The following is an 18,071-nucleotide window of genomic DNA, read 5'->3' on the forward strand; positions in this document are numbered from 1 at the left end:
GCCAATGCAAGTATAACCCAATTTTATTAACTCACTGGTTGACATTTGTATTATTATGATATGTACTGAGTATTTTTCCTTCTTATACAACTTTATGTTTTTCCTAGAGTTAATCATTTCTTTGTTGTTATTTGCTCATTTGCATAAGGTTTTTTCTGTACCTATAATTAATGTTTTCCAAATATTCTAATAGTAAATAGCTGATAATAAATTCATGAAATGCTCAGAAATATCACAGACATTCTAGCAACTCTGTTTTCATGCCTCAGTCCTCTGACCTGTTCCTTCCTTAATCTAAGTGGTTAATTTCTAATCCTGGTCTAGAATGGTCCTCCTGGGTTCTTTGCATTTGATTCCTGAGCAGGATCCTTTATTTCCTGGACCTTGCATTTTCCTCCTCTAGGTTTATTTCTTCATTTTGCTGAATAATTATCCTCTAGTACTTTCCTAGGAAGGAAACTGCTTTTGAGACATCTCACATCTAAAAATGTCTTTATTCTACATGCACACCCTATAGATAGTTTAGTTAGATACAGAACTTGAATGAATATTTTTTCCCAGAGGGTTTTGAAGGCATTACTGCACTATCCTTTGGTATCTGGCATTGCTGATAAGAACCTGATGCCTTTCTTATTTCTGATCACTTTTATTTGAACTGTTGTTTCTCTCTGGGAACTTTTACAATCTTTTTGTTTTATTATGAAATCTTACCATTGCATTATTTGGTATGGGTCATTTTCTTTTGTTGTGTGGAGATTTCAGCACTGTAACCCCTGTCAACCTATATACTCATTTCCTTTCATTCTGAGAAATTCATTGTGTCATTTTTTTTTTTTTTTTGGTAATTTTTTTCCCTCTCATTTTTCTATTCTCACACACTTTCTCTGAAACTCCTTGCCATCAGTAAGACTGCTCTTCTAATTCTGATTTTAATCTTTTCTCTCCTTTCCTCTATCTCTTTATGATTTTGTTATATTTTTCTCAAACTTAGCTTACATCTTGTCTAAGATATTTTTATTATTTTCATATTTTTAATTTCTAAGGGTTTTTTTCCTCTGTCCCTTTCTCATAGTATCCTGTTCTTGTTTGCTAGTTATAATATTTACACCTATATTAACGATAGATTCTTTTCCTTCTACATTTTGTTCTACTATTATGTCTTCTCTCTTTGTTCCATATTTCTTATTTTTCTTTGGTTTCTTTCTGCCCCCTCCTCTGTGTTAGATACTTTTTCAAAATCTGCTGCTTTTATTCATGTTTAAAAAGATGAACAGAAGCCTAGGTTAGGCGCGGGTCCCACTCAGTCAATGAGTGTAGTGCAGCATTTCTATGGAGAGATCCCCCTCATCCGTGTGTGTCTGACTTTTCTCTTGGAAGCAGATCCTATTCTGGGTGTAGGTCCACTGCAGGTGACGGAGGGCTCTGAGGTTTGTTTCCCTGTTTTCACCCTCACAAACATCATGGACAGACCGCGTGGGAAGGAGGGCTGGCTGGAGCAGAGGCACAGTGTGTAAAGTCTTCCTCCAGGTCTCTCCATCTTCCATCTGCGGCCTCACCCGGCCTGGTGTCCCTTCATGCTGACCCACTGGGGGGTCTAAGGGTGAATGTCCTCACTTCCCCTCAGTGTCCCATGGAGGCTCAGAAGCCTCTTCCCCCACTTAGCCATGCCCTCCCCCAAACCTGGGCTGGGAGTCTTGTGCTGCTGTTCCACCTTCCCCGGCCCCTGCACTCATCCCCACGGTCGATGCCTTGGTCATGCCCGTGCTGCCTTGTCTAGGAATCGGAGAAGACAAACAAGTCTGGGCTACCTGCCTTGTTGGGAAGTTTCCTTATTTAAAAATTCCTTTACCACTCAATACGCACCATGCGATTTTAGAGTGAGCCAATTGTAGAATTTCAGAACTCTAGGGAAAGCTTGAGTTTCACCGCATTAGCAGGGAATTAAGTCTCAAAGAGCCGCTGACCCTACCCGAATTCCTCTGGAGCAGGGGTTTGGAGGAGGAGGTGGCTGTGCGTCAGAATGCCCCACTGCGGTTTTTGAAAATCCAGAACCTTGAGCCCTGCCTCAGACCTCTTGAACTGAAATCCTTAGAATGTTCCATGGAGTGTGAAGGGTTAACACTGACCCAAATTTGGAATCTTCGAGAGACTGAGGCAGGGGTCAGACAACACCTTCTAACTGTCAGGGTTGGTGGGAGGGCCTGGCTGTGCGAGCAGTAGGTGGCTGCTCTGGTCCCGGCCACCTCCACCTATGGGAACGACTGGGTCTGTAGAGAGGGCACTCACCCTGGGTGGCTGCCACACCCTGAGGCAGGGCAGGAGGCAGAGAGAGGCCTCACCCCTGTGTGTTTAGGCCTTAGCTAGATCAGCAGCTCCACCAGCCAGTGGACCAGTGGCCGACACCCAGTAAAGTGGTAGCCAACTGTGCCTTGGGAGGAGTGGCAGGGCGGGAGGCCAGGAGTGTGTAGCCGGGTCCTCCTGGGAGTGCAGAGACGGGGGCAAGGGCTGCTCCTTCCACCCGCTGGAGCAAGCAAGCGCCAAGTCTTCAAGGAGCTGGCAGCTTTGAGTCCTCTGTGCATGGCGTCTCCTTGGGTTGGTGAGTTGGTAACAATGATGGCTGCTGAGTGTTAGGGGAGCTGGGCCCAGGACAGGCACCTGATGTGAACTTCTTAATCCTATGCAGGCTGTCACGGGTCTCCTGCTGTCCTGCTTCCCTGATGGGAAAGGGGCGCGTGGAGTTCAATACCAGGTCCAAAATTACAAAGGGAGCAGGCAGTTCAGCTGGGTCAAACCAGGTGGATGGGCACCAAATGCCCAAGCTTGGGCCCACCAGGCCCTCCATGATTGTGCCAGCTCCTTCAGTGGCAGGGGTGGCTGAGCTTTGGGATGGAGGAGGGGCACAGTGAGGGCCTTGGTCACTGCCCCATGATGCTACCTTGGCAGGTGAGGCACTTTCCCCTTGGGGCTTGATGATCTCCTCATCCCTGCAGCCACACAGGTCTTCGGTGCCATTAGGAAAACAGGCAATCCGAGCCTGACCTTTGTCAGACTCCCAGCTGGAGTAATCCATATTGACCTGAACCCCCTAAAAACTTGGATTTTTAGAGTCTAAAGAAAAGAGGTCCCAGAATTTGTGAATCACAACAACTTGATCTTATAACACGTATGCCCAACATGTGCTTCTAGGGTTGCTTCAAAGGATCTTGTGACACAGAAATTATAGCTTTATAGCTTGCTAGAATTACAGGGCCTTCATCAGAGAGCCCATGAGCTTAGCTGAGATGGACCTACCCTTCTAGAGTGCAGACACTGCCCCCTAAGCCACCTTCATATATGGTTACATTTGCTATTTCTCAAACCTTTGGGGTTCCAATGAGCACACTCAGCTACAGAAGCAAAGTGGATCATTGGTAGTCTCGGTGGCAGAGCCGGGACTCAGGACCCAAGCTCTGGGCTTCTCCAGCATCAGGGCCTTGTGAGCTGCACCACGGGCTCAGAAGCCATGGGCCTCTCTCTCCCACCTTTGGATCAGGCCTCTGCTCCAGCTGTTTGGGTCCCTGCTCTATTCTGAAATGATTCATTCACACATTAAATGAATCCATTGTAACTTTCCTGTCTCCTTCTGACAATTTTACTTTTCAAGTTATTTTTCAATTCTATGTTGAAAACTTTCATATCTGCCTCCTCCTTTCATTGGGAAAAATGAAAAACATTTGCAAAATTTGATTCCTCACATCCCAGCTTATTATCCTAGAAAGAAGTGTGTGTTTTTCTTCCCATGGAAGAACAGTTCTCAAAAAAATCCCAAACCCTAAAGACCATTTTTTTTAAAATTTTCTTTTCTGAGCCCTTAGTTATGTCTTCACATTCATCCTCAAGTTTCTGTGCATAGAGTTTGGCAAATTAGACCAAGGTAGAGTTTTGCCTTTACTGTGCATTTTCCTCTTGATGTGTGTTTCAAGACTGATAAAGGACACTTCTTTGAAAAAAGAAGAGAGAAAGAGAAGAAAGGAGACTTAATTTTCTAATCCAAAGTGATTCCAACATGTGTTACTCAGTTTCTTGTCACTGTGCCCAAAATACCTGACAAGGACAACTTAGAGGAGAAAAAGTTTATTTTGGCTCATGGCTTCAGAGGTACGAGTCCTTGGTGGGCAGACTCCATGGTCCTGGGCCAACATGAGGCAGAACGTCATGGCAGGAGGGTGTCTGGAGGACTCTGCTCTGTCCTGGGCAGCTGGGAACCAGGGGTCAGGGGGACAAAAGGGAAGATGACCCCTTCTGGGGTAGGCCCCAGTGACCCGCCTCCAGTCATGCCCCGCCTGCCCACAGTTACCACCTAGCCGGTCCATTCCAACTCGGATGGACTGACCAGTGTACAGGTCTCAAAACCTAAGCGTTACACCTCTGAGTACTGCTGCGTTAACACGGGAGACTTGGGGTGGACAGCTCCCATCCAAACCATGACACAAGAGCAAAACAAATTTCTCCCCAAAGTTTCAGAAAACGACATTTGGGACAACAGAGGTGAGGAAATCAGTGCATACGCCTGAGACGAAGTGGCTGTGACTCTTCAGAATTGGTGTTGGAGACCTTCAGTTAATTAGCTTTTCACTCAAAGGTGAGGAAGGAGTAGAAGAGGCAGTGGCTGCTGGTTCTCCCTTAGCTGTTCCTGTGAGAGTTGTGGCAGGAGGGCTGGTGGGAAGAGGGGCCCAGGTGAGGGGCACATGGCAGGCACTGGGTGGAGATGCGAGGACCTCTGGGACATTTGTTGTCCAATGCGGCATGCTTCTCCTACACCCGCCTGCAGGGAGCCCAGGCTTCCCGTACCACGGCCGACACACCTGCTGCTCATGCCTTGGCACAGTGGCCTGTGTAAGGCGTGAGCTATTGGAGCTGAGCTTGAGTGATTTTCGTGAGTCCCCGTTTCCACAGATGTCCTGTAGCATGGTGGGACTGACTGGTCCACTATGATCTGCATGCAAATCCCTTTTGGCTCACGGCAAGGTGATTTGGCCCTGCTTTGTTCTGAGACCCAAAGGAGCCAAGGAACAAGGTCAAGGAAAGAGCCCAGGTGCTCATCCATCTGGTCCCTACTTCTTGCGTTCACCTCTAGGTTCACCTCTGTGAACTTCGGATTTTTCTTCTATAGACAGGATGTTACAATACTTCATAGAGGAATATTATTTACAGTAGTATGTAATGTTAGGATACTGTAAAGGAAAGTTTCAGCATTTAAAAACAAGCTTTAAGAGCAGGAATATCTTAAATAGAGTCCTGGATGGAGCATGGATTCAGTTGGTTTGCGCGTGGCAGGTGTATCTAAGGGGAGTCATTTGCTTCCTCCAGGTAATAGCCAGCTCTGGGAGGGGCAGTCTCTCCTGGATCAGTAAGGCCCAACATGCCCAGGCATAACAAAATACAGAAGGTATAAAGCGTGATTAACCTGCCAACCCCAGGGGCACCGGCTTGGGAATCAGGTGGGCTGGATTTCAGCTCCAATGCACCCGATGGCAGACAGCCAATGGCTGGGCACAACTCTCACAAATAACCTTGACCCTGGATCCCTCAGAGCTGCAGCAGAGAGAGAAAGAGCTGCAACCCCCAGGCTGGGGGGCTGCAGAGGAAGCTGGGTAGTCCTGAGATGAGTCTCTCCAGAACCCCTAGAAAGTGCTCACAAGGAAGAACCAGCCTCAAAGTTCATCACCCCCAGGGACCCAGCGAGCTCCTCACCACTCCCACACCCCAGCTGGGACCCTGGAGGACTCAGATGTGGCGGGCTGGGCGTGGGGGAGAGAAGCCAAGCGCCGCACCTCCTGCCCAGCTCTTCACACTGCAGGGTCTCAGCCCCTGGCAGGTGGAGAGAGAAGGAGGGCAGTGGAATGCGGCTCATCCCGTCTCTTCAGTCAGGTCGCTTTTGATTCATATTTTGGACTGGCCATTCTGCCCAGTTCTTAGTTGACACTGTGACCCTAGGATAGAAGCCTGTTGATCTAAATATTAAAGAAATAAGGAAATGCACCCCATTTGATTCCCAAAGGATCTTTGTAAGGTGGGGCTCATCTCTGCCTTTTTGCCCCTGGCAGCACTGAGCGGGGCTGCCTCCGGAGCCCTTGTCCTTGGGTAGCAGGAGTGGCCAAGGCCAGCATCAGTTCCCCTGCTCGGTCTGTCTGGGGCGCTGGGCACTCTGTGGCCTCCTGTAATAAGAACTTGCCTCCGGGTAAGATCAGTGATGCCAACTCTACTTAAAAACTTCCTGCTGTCTCAGCACAGCCTAGGAGGATAGCATTTTTGGAAAGGTCTGAAGGCATGGAAAGCTTGGGAGAAATACAACCTGGAAGTTTATTATTAAAGTGGAAACCTTGCAGAGTGAGGGGGTAGATCAATTGCGAGGTCCGCTCGTCCTGCCGATGGGCAGTTAAAAACCATGGCCAACAGGACTTTGCACATCTTTCCTCCTGAGCCAAAGAGCAGGTGCGAGGACCCTGACCCAGGTCCCAGAGCTGAATCTCCTCCCATCTCATCAGGCTCTGCCATGGGGATCCCCTGAGATTGATGGTCAGTGTCTCCCTGGGTCCTGTGCTAGGCCAGTGTTACCCAGCTTTTAAATATATGCCTTATTTTTGGAAGACTTCCAGAAAAGATAGCCAGAGGCCAGCTCTACAAATGGCAGGGGAAATTTGGGACGGTGACCAGCTTGTAAACAATCCCCTTCCAACATGTGTCCATTTCTCCAGCTGACATTTATTGAATAGCTACTATGTGCCACCCAGGAGTCTTTCATTTATGTTGGAACCAAGCATCCAGGAGCACTGATGATTCTTTGGCCTAAGGCAGATGGAAGGTCAGACCCATTTGCCTAGCCCCACCCTGGGTCTGGTGGCCTTGGGGCCCTCTGTGGTCACCAAGGCACATCTCAGGTGCTACGGATCAGAATTCAAGTTCTGGGATCCAGGGCTTGGTGTGTGGTCTTGGCTCAAGTCTGGACTGTGCCTTTGAACCTCTTGGTTCTACACCTAATGTTTCTGAAGAGTGGATATAACAGTGGGCCCTTGTCGGAGGTCACTGAGAGGACCAAAGGACGTGATGTAGGTTCGCTCCATGACCCAAGCCGCTGTGTCCTGTTGATTGATGGTGGTGCGCAAGGTCCCACACCAAGCCCTCTAGACACCCGCTAACTCATGCAGTCTCCCCAGGTGGCTGACGCACTCCCCGGACACTCGCCTACACACTCCCCAACTCAGGTCCTCGGCAGAGAGGAGGGCAGTAGGTGGCATCGCTCTCAACCACAGCACCCCTCCCTGAGGTCAGCCGGCAGTCTGGGAAGTCTCTGAGCTCTTGCTGCAAAAGTCCAAGTTCACACACGCTGTTGTGGCCACACTCTGTCCATCCTGGGAAAATTGCTAGCCCTGCTCTATCCAGACACTCCCCAATCCACTACCCAATGGAGGGACAGGTGCAGAGCGGCCACCATCACTGTCCCTGTCCTGGGATAAGTCAGGGGTCATGCAGTCTGGGGGTCACAGTGTCTGCCTTCTCTGTAGAGAGAGAAGCTAGACCATGGCCCTAAAGTGACCCTCTAAGGAAGGATCCCACATGTCCTTGCAGTTAAGACACCTGGATCAAAGGCCACCAAGCTGGTAACAGCCTCTCAGGAATACTAGTCATGAAGTCCAGACTTCAAGTATTAGGGACTTCTAATCCCCAAGGTCATGCTGATCAGATCCGAAAGTGGGGCCTTTGGGAGGTAATGAGGGTCAGATGAGATCATGAGCTTGCGGCCCCATGATGGCATTAGTCACTATAAGAAGAGGAGGAGAGACTCCCGAACTGTCATGTTTGCTCTGTCTCACCATGTGACGCCTTCTACCACACTATGATGCAGCAAGAAGGCCGTCAACAGATGCCAGCACCAAGGTCTTGACTTCCCAATCACCAGAACCATGAACCAAACACATTTCCATTCCTTATAAGCTACCAGGTCTCAGGTATTTGTTATAGCATCAGAAAAGGGACAAAGATATCATGAATGTTAAATGTAGTTACTGATTGGAAGATTGCAGAAACACTGAATTATAAATTAAAGAAAATAGAGATTATCCATCTTGGTTAAGTGTAGATTCTTCATAGTCTCCAGTTCACTCACAAACCAAGTCCAAGAGCCATGAAATGGCAGCAAAGTCACCATGACTTAGCCTTCACCAGAAGCTCCAGCCTCAGCCCCCATATCTCCAGCATTCCCTGACCCTACCTGCCTGGTGGGTTATGCCTCTGTGTGTGCACATGCTGTTCCTGCTCCAGGCTGTTCTTCCGTCTCCTCTCTGCCCCTCACCCAGTGGCCCTCCAAGGACACCATCCCTGGGACACAGCCCTTGGTTCTGCTGACATGGGGAAAATGGGGCTTGATTCTCTCCTGGGCGGCACTGACCCGAGGCCCCAGCATGGGTGTTTCCCTTGTCCATCCCCAGAGCATAGCAAAAGCTCCATCCCCTCCTGATTGCTGGGAGGTTGACTGACAGAGACAATGACAGGCAGCACACCCACCAGGCCTGGCACCAGGCCAGAGCTCAATCAAGTGGCCTTTCCTGCCTTTTCTGCCCAGCTTCTGCTTTGCCCTTACTGAGAAAGCAGCCAGACTCTGCAAGAAAAGAGGAAAGAGCAGCACCCACAACGGGCAAGTGCCCCACACTTGAACAGCCATCCCGCCCTGTCCTCACGGGCTGGCTCCTGGGTTCCCACGGAAACCCAGATCCACCAAAGCTCCAGCCCCTGCATAAACGTGTCCTGTTTGCCCGTGACCTCTACACTCCCTCCTGTGGGCTTCAGGTCCTCCTGATTACTTATAGTACCCAATTCCACACAGATGCTGTGTACGTGTTGGGACGCCGTCTGGTTTAGGGAATCATGACAACAATTTTTTTTAATGTGTTCGATCCACTGACATGGAGTCCGCTTTATGTCATTTTTCTTTCTCCCACGGTTTCAAATTTTTTAATTAAGATATAATGTACATATCATAAAATTCATCCTTTTCATCTTCTAAGGTCTTCAATCTCTTTCTTCTTCAATTTCTTTCTTTAGTGTTCTATAGTTTTCATTGTAGAGGTCTTTCACCTCTTTTGTTAGCTTGAGTCCCAAGTATTTCATTTTTTTTTTTTTTTGAGGTTACTGCAAATGGGGTAGTTTTGTTAATTTCTCTTTCAATAGGTTCATTACTGATGCGTAGGAATGCGTTTGACTTATGGGTATTGATTTTATATCGTGCTACTTTGCTGAATTCATTTATGAGTTCTAGAAGTTTTCTGGTGGAATTTTTTGGATCTTCTAAATACAGAATCATGTCATTGGCAAATAGGGACAGTTTGAGTTCTTCTTTTCCTATTTGCATCCCTTTAATTTCTTTCTTCTGTCTAATTGCTCTGGCTAGAGTTTCAAGGACAATGCTGAATAAAAGTGGTGAAAGAGGGCATCCCTGCCTTCCAGTTTTTAGAGGGAATGCTTTCAATTTTTCTCCATTTAGAATGATGTTGACCTTAGGGTCAGCATATATGGCTTTTGCGATGTTGAGGTATATTCCTACTATCCCTAGGTTTTCTAGCGTTTTGAACATGAAGAGGTCCTGTATTTTGTCAAATGTGTTTTCTGCATCTCTTGAGATGATCATATGATTCTTTTGTTTTTAATTCTATTGATATAATGAATTATGTTGATTGATTTCCATATGTTGAACCAACTTTGCATCCCTGGGATGAAACCCACTTGATCATGGCGCACTATCTTTTTAGTTCATTTTTGTATGTGATTTGCCAAAGTTTTATTGAGAATTTTTGCATATAAAGGGATATTCTTTACTTGATGTGTCTTTGTTTGGTTTTGGTATCAGGGTGATAGTAACCTCATAGAATGAGTTTGGAAGGGTTCCCTCCTTTTCTATTTCATGGAATAATTTGAGAAGTATTGGTGTTAATTCTTCTTTGAAGGTCTTGTAGAACTCAGCTGAGAATCTGTCTGGTCCTGAGCTTTTCTTAATTGGTAGGCTTTTGATGATGTTTCTATTTCATTACTTGAAATTTTTCTGTTTAAATCATGTATGACCTCCTGATTCAGGTTGGGTAGGTCATATGTCTCTAGAAATTTGTCAATGTCTTCAATATTTTCTATTTTATTGGAGTATAAATTTTCAAAATAGTTTCTAATTAGCTTCTGTATTTCCTCCCATGCTCCTGGATAGGTAGAATTAATATTATCAAAATGGCCATACTACCAAAAGTGTTATACAAATTTATTACAATTCCTATTAAAACCCCAATGACATTTTTCAGAGAACTAGAAAAAGCAATCATGAAATTCATTTGGGAAAATAAGAGACACAGAATAGCCAAAGCAATCCTTAGCAAGAAAAATAAAGCAGGAGGAATCACAATACCAGACTTCAAACTATACTATAGAGCTATGGTAAAAAAAGCATCATGGTATTGGCATCAAAACAGACACATAGACCAATGGTACAGAATAGAAGACATAGAGACAAACCCACATAAATGCAGCTATCTCATACTAGACAAAGGCACCAAAAACATTCACTGGAGAAAAGATAGCCTATCCAACAAATGGTGCTGGGAAAACTGGAAAAATCACATGTAACAAAATGAAATATAAGCCTTCCTCTCTCTCTCTACATGAACCTCAACTGAAAGTGGATCAAAGGCTTAGGCACTAGAACAGAGGCCCTGTGATGACTAGAAGAAAAAGTAGGCCCAAATCTTCACCATGTTGGCCTAGGACCTGACTTCCTTAACAAGGCCCCTAAAGTCCAAGGAGTTAAATCGAGAACCAATAAATGGGATGAATTCAAACTAAAGAGCTTCTTTATAGCAAAGGAAATAATCAATAATGTGAAGAGAGAGCCTACAGATTGGGAGAAAATCTTTACCACATGCACCTCAGATAAAGCATTAATCTCTAGGATATATAAAGAACTCAAAAGACTTAACACCAAGAAAACAAGTAACCCAATGAATAAATGGGCTAAGGAATGGAACAGACTCTTCACAGAAGAAGAAATACAATCAATCAACAAATATATGAAAAAATGTTCAACATCTCTAGCAATTAGAGAAATGAAAATTAAAACTACTCTTAAGATTTCATCTCTCTCCGATCAGAATGGCAATTATCAAGAATACAAGCAACAATAAATGTTGACGAGGATGTGGGGGAAAAGGCACACTCATACATTGCTGGTGGGAATGCAAATTGGTGCAACCACTCTGGAAAGCAGTATGGAGATTTCTCAGAAAACGTGGGATGAACCCACCATTTGACCCAGCTCTCCCACTCCTAGGTTTATACTCAAAGGAGTTAACATCAGCATAATATAGTGACACAGCCACATCAATGCTTATAGCAGCTCAATTCACAATAGCTAGATTGTGGAACCAATCTAGGTGTCCTTCAACAGATGAATGGATAAAGAAAGTGTGATTACACACACACACACACACACACACACATATATATATATATATACACACAATGGAATATTACTCAGCCTTAAAGAAGAATGAAATTATGGTATTTGCTGGTAAATGGATGGAGTTGGAGAATATCATGTTAAGTGAAATAAGCCAAACCCCAAAAACCAAAGGCTGAATGTTTCGTCTGATATACGGATGCTAATTCACAGTGAGGTCCTGGTCAGGGGGCTAGGGAAGAATAGAGTTACTTTATATTAGGTAGCGGGGAGTGAAGGGAGGGGAAGGAGTGTTGGGGTAGGAAGAATACAGACATTATTACCTCATGTACACATATGACTGCATGACCAATGTGATCCTACAATATGTACAATCAGAAAAATGAGAAATTATACTTCATTTATGTATGATTTATCAAAATACATAAATGCATTCTTCTGTCATTTATAACTAGTTAGAACAAATAAAAAACAAAATATTTTTTAAAAAACCATCTAATTAAGTCTGCAAGGTTATTCAGCAGTAATGAGGTTTCACGTGAAATACGATGGGATGACATCTCACCATGTGATTTTCTGAGGAAGATATTTAAAGTAGTTGCTAGCTGTTAATATGTACAAAGTGAATCCAATACGATCACTCATTATTACTATTGCCCCATTAGAAGAAAGTGTCAAGTACTGTAATGCTTTGCATGTCTGTTTTATTTAAACTTTACTGTACATTATTTTTCCAATTTTGCATATGAGAAAAGTTAAAATAAACTGCAGAGAAAGTTTTTAAAAATTCATCCTTTTACAATCTGTGACTCAGTGGGTTTTAGTACCGTCACAAAGATGCGTTGCCAGCAGTCTTACCTAATTCTAGAATATTTTTATCAGCCCCAGATGAAACCCATGCCCATTAGCGCTCCTCTCCACTGCCCTCTCTCTCTCTGGCCCTCGGTGGTCCCTCAGCTGCTTTCTTCTCCTCATGGGGTCTCCTAGGTAGAGTCTCCCCAGGTGGACAAGCCAGTCTTGCCTTGTGGGTCCCTCACCATGCAGGCCAGTGGAACCAATGGAGCTAGACAAATAGCGGTCACTAGGTTCAGGAAGGGGGACCGTGCCTAGGAGGTCAGTGCCCCTGGCAGGCCCCCTCCCAGCTCACTCTGGGCTTCAGGGGTCCCTGCTCCACCCTCGTGGGCTCCAGGCCTTGCACAGGGTCTCTGCCATCCAGGACGCTGCAGGGAGGGCGTCTCCGGAGAGCAGGAGGGAGGGCTTCTGCCCCCGGAGTGGGAGGGCGGCCACTGCTGGCACCTGGGCCCTGAGCGGTGCGCCTCCTCCAGGCCGAGGTCCCCGGCTCGCTGTGCCTGCCTTCCCTGGGGTCTGCGGCCACTCTCAGGATAAAACACGCCCAGAACTTGGTGTGGTGCCCTTGTTCCTCCTCCCGCCCTCCACTGTCCTCTTTCAGCCGCACAGTGAGAGCTCCTTGCAGAGCTGGGCGAGGAGACCAGCCGATCAGGAAGAGGGCTGCCCCGGGGCAGGGCGGCCTGGCGGGCGCTGCTGAAGCCGCCAGGTTTCCCTTGAGTGGTGCCGTTCGTTGCAGGGGCCTGGTCGCCTTTCACAGCCAGAGCGGGGAGGTCCCCCCACCCGAGGGCGGCCTGAGCACGGTGCCCCCTTCGCTTCCAGGGCAGGGAGTGCCCAGCCACCCTTCTGTGTGCCCACCCAAGAAAGTCGGTGGGGTACGGGGCTGTGGAGGGGTCTGGGGAGGCGCCAGCACTGCCTCCACGCACCTGTGGGCAGGGGCGCTCCCAGAGCCCTCCGCTGATGCTCACCCACGCACCTGCGAGGTGGGTGCTGCAGGAGAGGGCGGCCAGGAGGCGCTCAGGCCCACCCTGGACCTGTGGGAGGGAGCCAGCCAGCCCTGCCCGAGAGCCTGGCCGCCTGAGGCCCTCAGAGCTGCCGTCGGGCTGCAGTCCACAGACGGCTCAGGACAGACGCACACCAAAATTCCCCGTGTGCAGGCAGATGCCTCACCTGGGTCAGTTCCCTTCCCTTGGCCTCTGTTCATGGACCATGCTGGGTAGGGAGGCCCTCAGCAGAGTCAAAGCTGCGTGGTCCAGTGGCCTAGTGCCCAGCAATGACCAAAGGTCGCGACTTCAGCAGCATCTTCTCCCCACAGGAGAGCACCTGGCCGTACCTGTTTGGGGTGATCATGGTCCCCGCTTTCATCCAGCTGGTGAGCCTGCCCTTTCTCCCCGAGAGCCCTCGCTACCTGCTCTTTGAGAAGCATGACGAGGCTGGAGCCGTGAAAGGTAGGGACACGTCCCCTCGTCACGCGGCTCGCTTGCACATGGAGCAGGCCTGCGCTGAGACCTGGGCCCGTGGGCACGGGAAGGGGCCGTGCTGGGCGTAACAGGACATCTTCCTGCTACGGGGATCAGAGGGGCACAGGGGGTCAGTCGCCTAGGGAGTCTGGAAAAGCCAGCCCAGACAGGATGAGGCCAGGTCCCCTTACTTGGCAGCAGCCTCCTGCTAGCGTCCACCCCCAGAGGTGAAGCAAACTGGGATCTGCTCGTGGCTTGGGTGTGTGGCAGTGCCCCGTCTTCTCTTCACTGTCTCAATGTGTGCATGCGAGGGAAGGAGAAGGGGCAAGCTCAGAATAAGTACCCGTGCACACCAGGCACGGGCCTGAGTGCTCCTGTCCTGTGAGCCCCACGACGTACTCGGCAGCCCTGTGAGGGAGGAAGAAGCACGCCCACTTCGCAGGAGAGAAAACTGAGGCTCGCAGTGAGACCTGGGAGTGGCCTCAGGTCACTTCCTTCAACCCCTACGTTCCAGACCAGGTTCAAGCATGCCTTTCAGAATCAGCAGTGCTGCCGAGGCCCGGGAGATCGCTCTGCCTGGAGACTGACAGTGTGGAGGGAGCGGTCAAGTCTTGTTCCTTTGGTTTATAAAACAAGAGCTGAGAGCCAGCTGACGGTGCTGGGGTGAAGCGTGAGTGCCCAGAACCCCAGGTGCCATGCCCCAGCTAGGCTGGCATCTGACCTCGAGCGAGTCATCTAACCCGAGCCTGCAGACCCTGGTCTCTGACAGGAAGGGACACAAGCCCCTCCGTGGGGCTGTTGTGAGGACTGGTTAGATGGTTGCACAGAGCTTCCGAGTGTTTACTGCTCTCTGACTCCTGAGGACTCTGCCTGGTGTTTTGCCCGTATTCTCGCTTCCAATCTAAACTTCACTACTGCTCATGCCCAGGGAAAATTTTGAGAATCATACATATAATTGTGCCACATCTTTTAAAACTTGAATCGCCTAACTCACAGAGACCCTAAGCAACTTAGTGAGCCCCGCCTCAAAATAAAAATAAAAAGGGCTGGGAGCTACCTCCATGGTAAAGCACCCCTGGGTTCAATCCCTGGTACCCACCCCAAAATTTAGACTACCTAAATGTGTTTGAATTAACCAATGGTAAAATGAAACATTAATGATGCCTGTAGTCATACTTCTCTAGCAGCTTATGGTTCCGATCTGCAGATCTAGTTTCTTACTTATAACATTTCTTTAAAGTCAAGTCAGGAGACAGAGTCATTTCTTCTTCATTTTGCAGTTGAAGAAATAGGCTTAAAGACGCGGGCCATTAAGACTCTGGTTTCTCACTTATCGAGGCCCACGGAGGCTTCGAGAATGCGACGGAAACTAACGCCCAGTGCGCGTGTGCACAGGCTCTCCCCCGCAGCGTGGAGGTGGGCATGGGCCTGGAGCCCCTTCCTCCAGAAGCCACAGGGAGCCTGGCTAACACCCAGCCCGATTCACAGTCAGCAAGTCGGAATAAGGGCAGGAGCCCCGGGGGACTTGCCTTCCTGCCCTGGCATGCACAGAGGGCCACCGGGCAAGGGGCTAGCGAGGGCTCTGGGCGACTCCCTGTAGCTGGCGGGAAGGAAGACCGCACCAAAGCTGGGCTTCAGATGTCTGGAGGCTCTGGAGCGAAAAGGAGGAGCTGAAACAGAGCCCAGGAGATCCGGTTCCAGAAAGCAGCAGGCTCCTAGGAAGCAAGCTATCCCTTCAGCAGAAAGGCAGCCCCCTGGCCTGGGGGACCTCCCCCCACCTGGCTCCCGGGGACCAACCCTCGGGAAATGCTTCTGGTCTAGCACAGAGGGACAGGCGGTGTGGAAATGCCGGAGAGTAGGGAAGGTGTTTCTTTCACAGTGTGTAGGAAGTGAGGGGGTCCAGCTGTAAAGCAGGGTGGGCCTCACAGATGTGGGCCTCAGGTTGAGACGGAATCTCGAAGTTTACATTTCCACTAACTATAGTACCAATTCCACTTTAGCAAACAACAGATATTTGCCATGCTGGGCATTCTGCCAAGCAGTGGGCAAAGACAGGGACACGCAGTGGCACACCTGCCCGGAGGTGGGAGGGCGGTGTGCTGGGAGGGGCAGACACACAGGCGCGTGGCCCTGAGGTGCTGAGAGCTACTTGACTCTAGCATCTTCCCCACATTCGCTCATTAAACCCTCGCCACCACGGAGAAAGCAGACCACGTTTTTATTCCTGGTCCGCGTTGTGTGCATTGGTGAAATGTCACACCATACCCCATAAAGATGCACAACTACTACAGGTCAATGGAAAGTGAAAATATTAAAGAAAGGAGGTGCAGAGGAGTGGGTTGTTGATGGAAGTGCGGCGTTGCATGTCTGGGGTTTCTGAGGACCCAGGGATGGGGAGGGCTTCTGGGGACAGAGCAGGAGGGAGACCTAGCAGAGCCCAGCCCCCTGCGCCTACCAGCCCTCTCCAGCCTGGGTGCTACTTTGCAGAAAGAGAGACACCATGACTGCGACCTTCAGCCAGGTAGGGAAACTGGAGTGGAGGGGTCAGGGCGCCCCCAATAACAGGGAGAGGGTGGCATGCACTGGCCTTTGGGTTTCCGCCTTGCCTGGCATTTGAAGAGAGGGAGTCTATGGCTAAAATGAATACGAGTTTTGCTCTGGGGTCAGAGAATTTAACGTTGGGTGAAGAAATCACCCAAGGCCCTGACAAATCAATTATTGTCCCTCACGCTGGGCTGTACGTGGGTTCATCCACGAGGATGCTTTTCTCCTCCAGTCTTTGTGTCCTGAGCATGCTTCCTTGTCTCTATCTTTATAGTCACATATGGCCAGCAGGACAATGGTCCCAAGTATGCCCCCATCCTGATCTCCACACCTGTGACCACATCACCTCGCATGACAGAGGGACTTTGCAGATGAGGATTCTAAGATGGGAAAATCATCTTGGATTATCTGGATGAGCCCAGTGAAATCACAAGGGCTCTTTGAAGTGAGAGCAGGAGGCAGAGAGTTAGGGAAAGCAACCTGATGTTGGGTGGAAGCAGAAAACAGAGGGAGGAGGGGAAAGAGAGAGGGGAGAAGATGCGGTGCTTTGGGCTTTTAAGATGGAGGGGAAAGCAGGCAGCCTCCTGGAGCTGGGAAGTCAAGGACATTGATCCTCCTTCCAGCCTCCAGAGGAATTTGGTCCTATCATCCCCCTGCTTTCAGCCCAGTGAGCCCCATTTCAGACTTGTTCCTTTAGGAACTGTGAGGTAGTAAATGTGTGCTGTTTAGTCACTAAGTTTGTGGTTACTTGTTATAGCAGCAATAGGAAGCTCATACATCACGTTAAGTGAGGAAAGTCAGTTAGGGCTGGACTGTGGCTATATCTCAGTTTGAAATAAGTTAGAAAATTCCTTACCTAAATTCTCAAAATTATTGTAAAAAACATTTAATTTTTTTATAGCAAATAATTGAGCTTAAAGATTTTCAAACATTTTCCTACAGTATAGCATTTTCCCACTACAGTTCATCAAGTGTCTTCTACACATGAGACATTTTACCTTTATAATCAACAATGCTCCCAAGTCTGCAGAACTCTGAAGACCAGAAAATGGGCCCTCAGAGGGAAGCAGTGTGACTGAGCTCCTGCCTAGTTGGCAGCAGAAGAGATCCTAACTCAGTGTGTCCCACTCCAGAGCCGAGCTCAGAGGAGCAGAGCGAGCTGCCTCAGGTACGTGTGCGAGTGTGCTTAGAAAAGACAGAGCGCACACACAAAGGCAATATATTAGCCAAAGATGGTTGATCCACTGGCAAGTGGGTTTAAGGCTCATACTTTCTGCTGGAATGTTATGGTTCCTGTATTTGAAAAGTGCATCTACTGCATCAAAGAGCAGTTAATAATCATCTATCTTCTTAACCCTAAATATTCTACCCCATGCCCACTTAATCCACTAATTTACAATCATAGGTATCTGCAGCAGGACAAAGCATGCTAGGCACTCCATGTTCAGTGGGAGAAGATAAACATAGATAAGTCGTCATCACCAAAGCCGAGACGCGGGTGCGAGGAGGGCAGGGGTAGGGGAGGCAGCAGCTGCGGGTTCTTGCTAAGGGACAACCTCAGAGGCACACTGCCCTGTCCCCTCCCCAGTCTCCTGCCTGCCAAATGCTCCCACTAAACCAAGACAAGCCTCCAGGACAGAGGCCATGGTGACCCACTCCTCCCGGGCCCTGCTGTCTGGCCAGGCCTTACCTGAAGGCCCTACCTAGGCTTACCTGTGCTTACCTGGGGATGACCAAAGAGAGAAGAG

At 48.6% G+C, this 18,071-nt stretch overlaps 1 protein-coding gene across 6 annotated transcripts in view; it reads left to right on the forward strand.

Moving 5' to 3' along the window:
- Positions 1-18,071, forward strand: part of SLC2A9 (solute carrier family 2 member 9) — a 182,701-nt gene that overhangs the window by 87,494 nt on the left and 77,136 nt on the right. For all 6 annotated transcript variants that reach the window (XM_079153876.1, XM_079153880.1, XM_079153877.1 and 3 more), the window contains one exon: positions 13,635-13,767. In XM_079153876.1, coding sequence (XP_079010002.1) covers positions 13,635-13,767 — 133 coding nt within the window. The remainder of the gene's footprint in view (positions 1-13,634; positions 13,768-18,071) is intronic.

Source organism: Sciurus vulgaris (assembly GCF_902686455.1).
Source record: "Sciurus vulgaris genome assembly, chromosome: 9".
Taxonomy (NCBI): domain Eukaryota; kingdom Metazoa; phylum Chordata; class Mammalia; order Rodentia; family Sciuridae; genus Sciurus; species Sciurus vulgaris.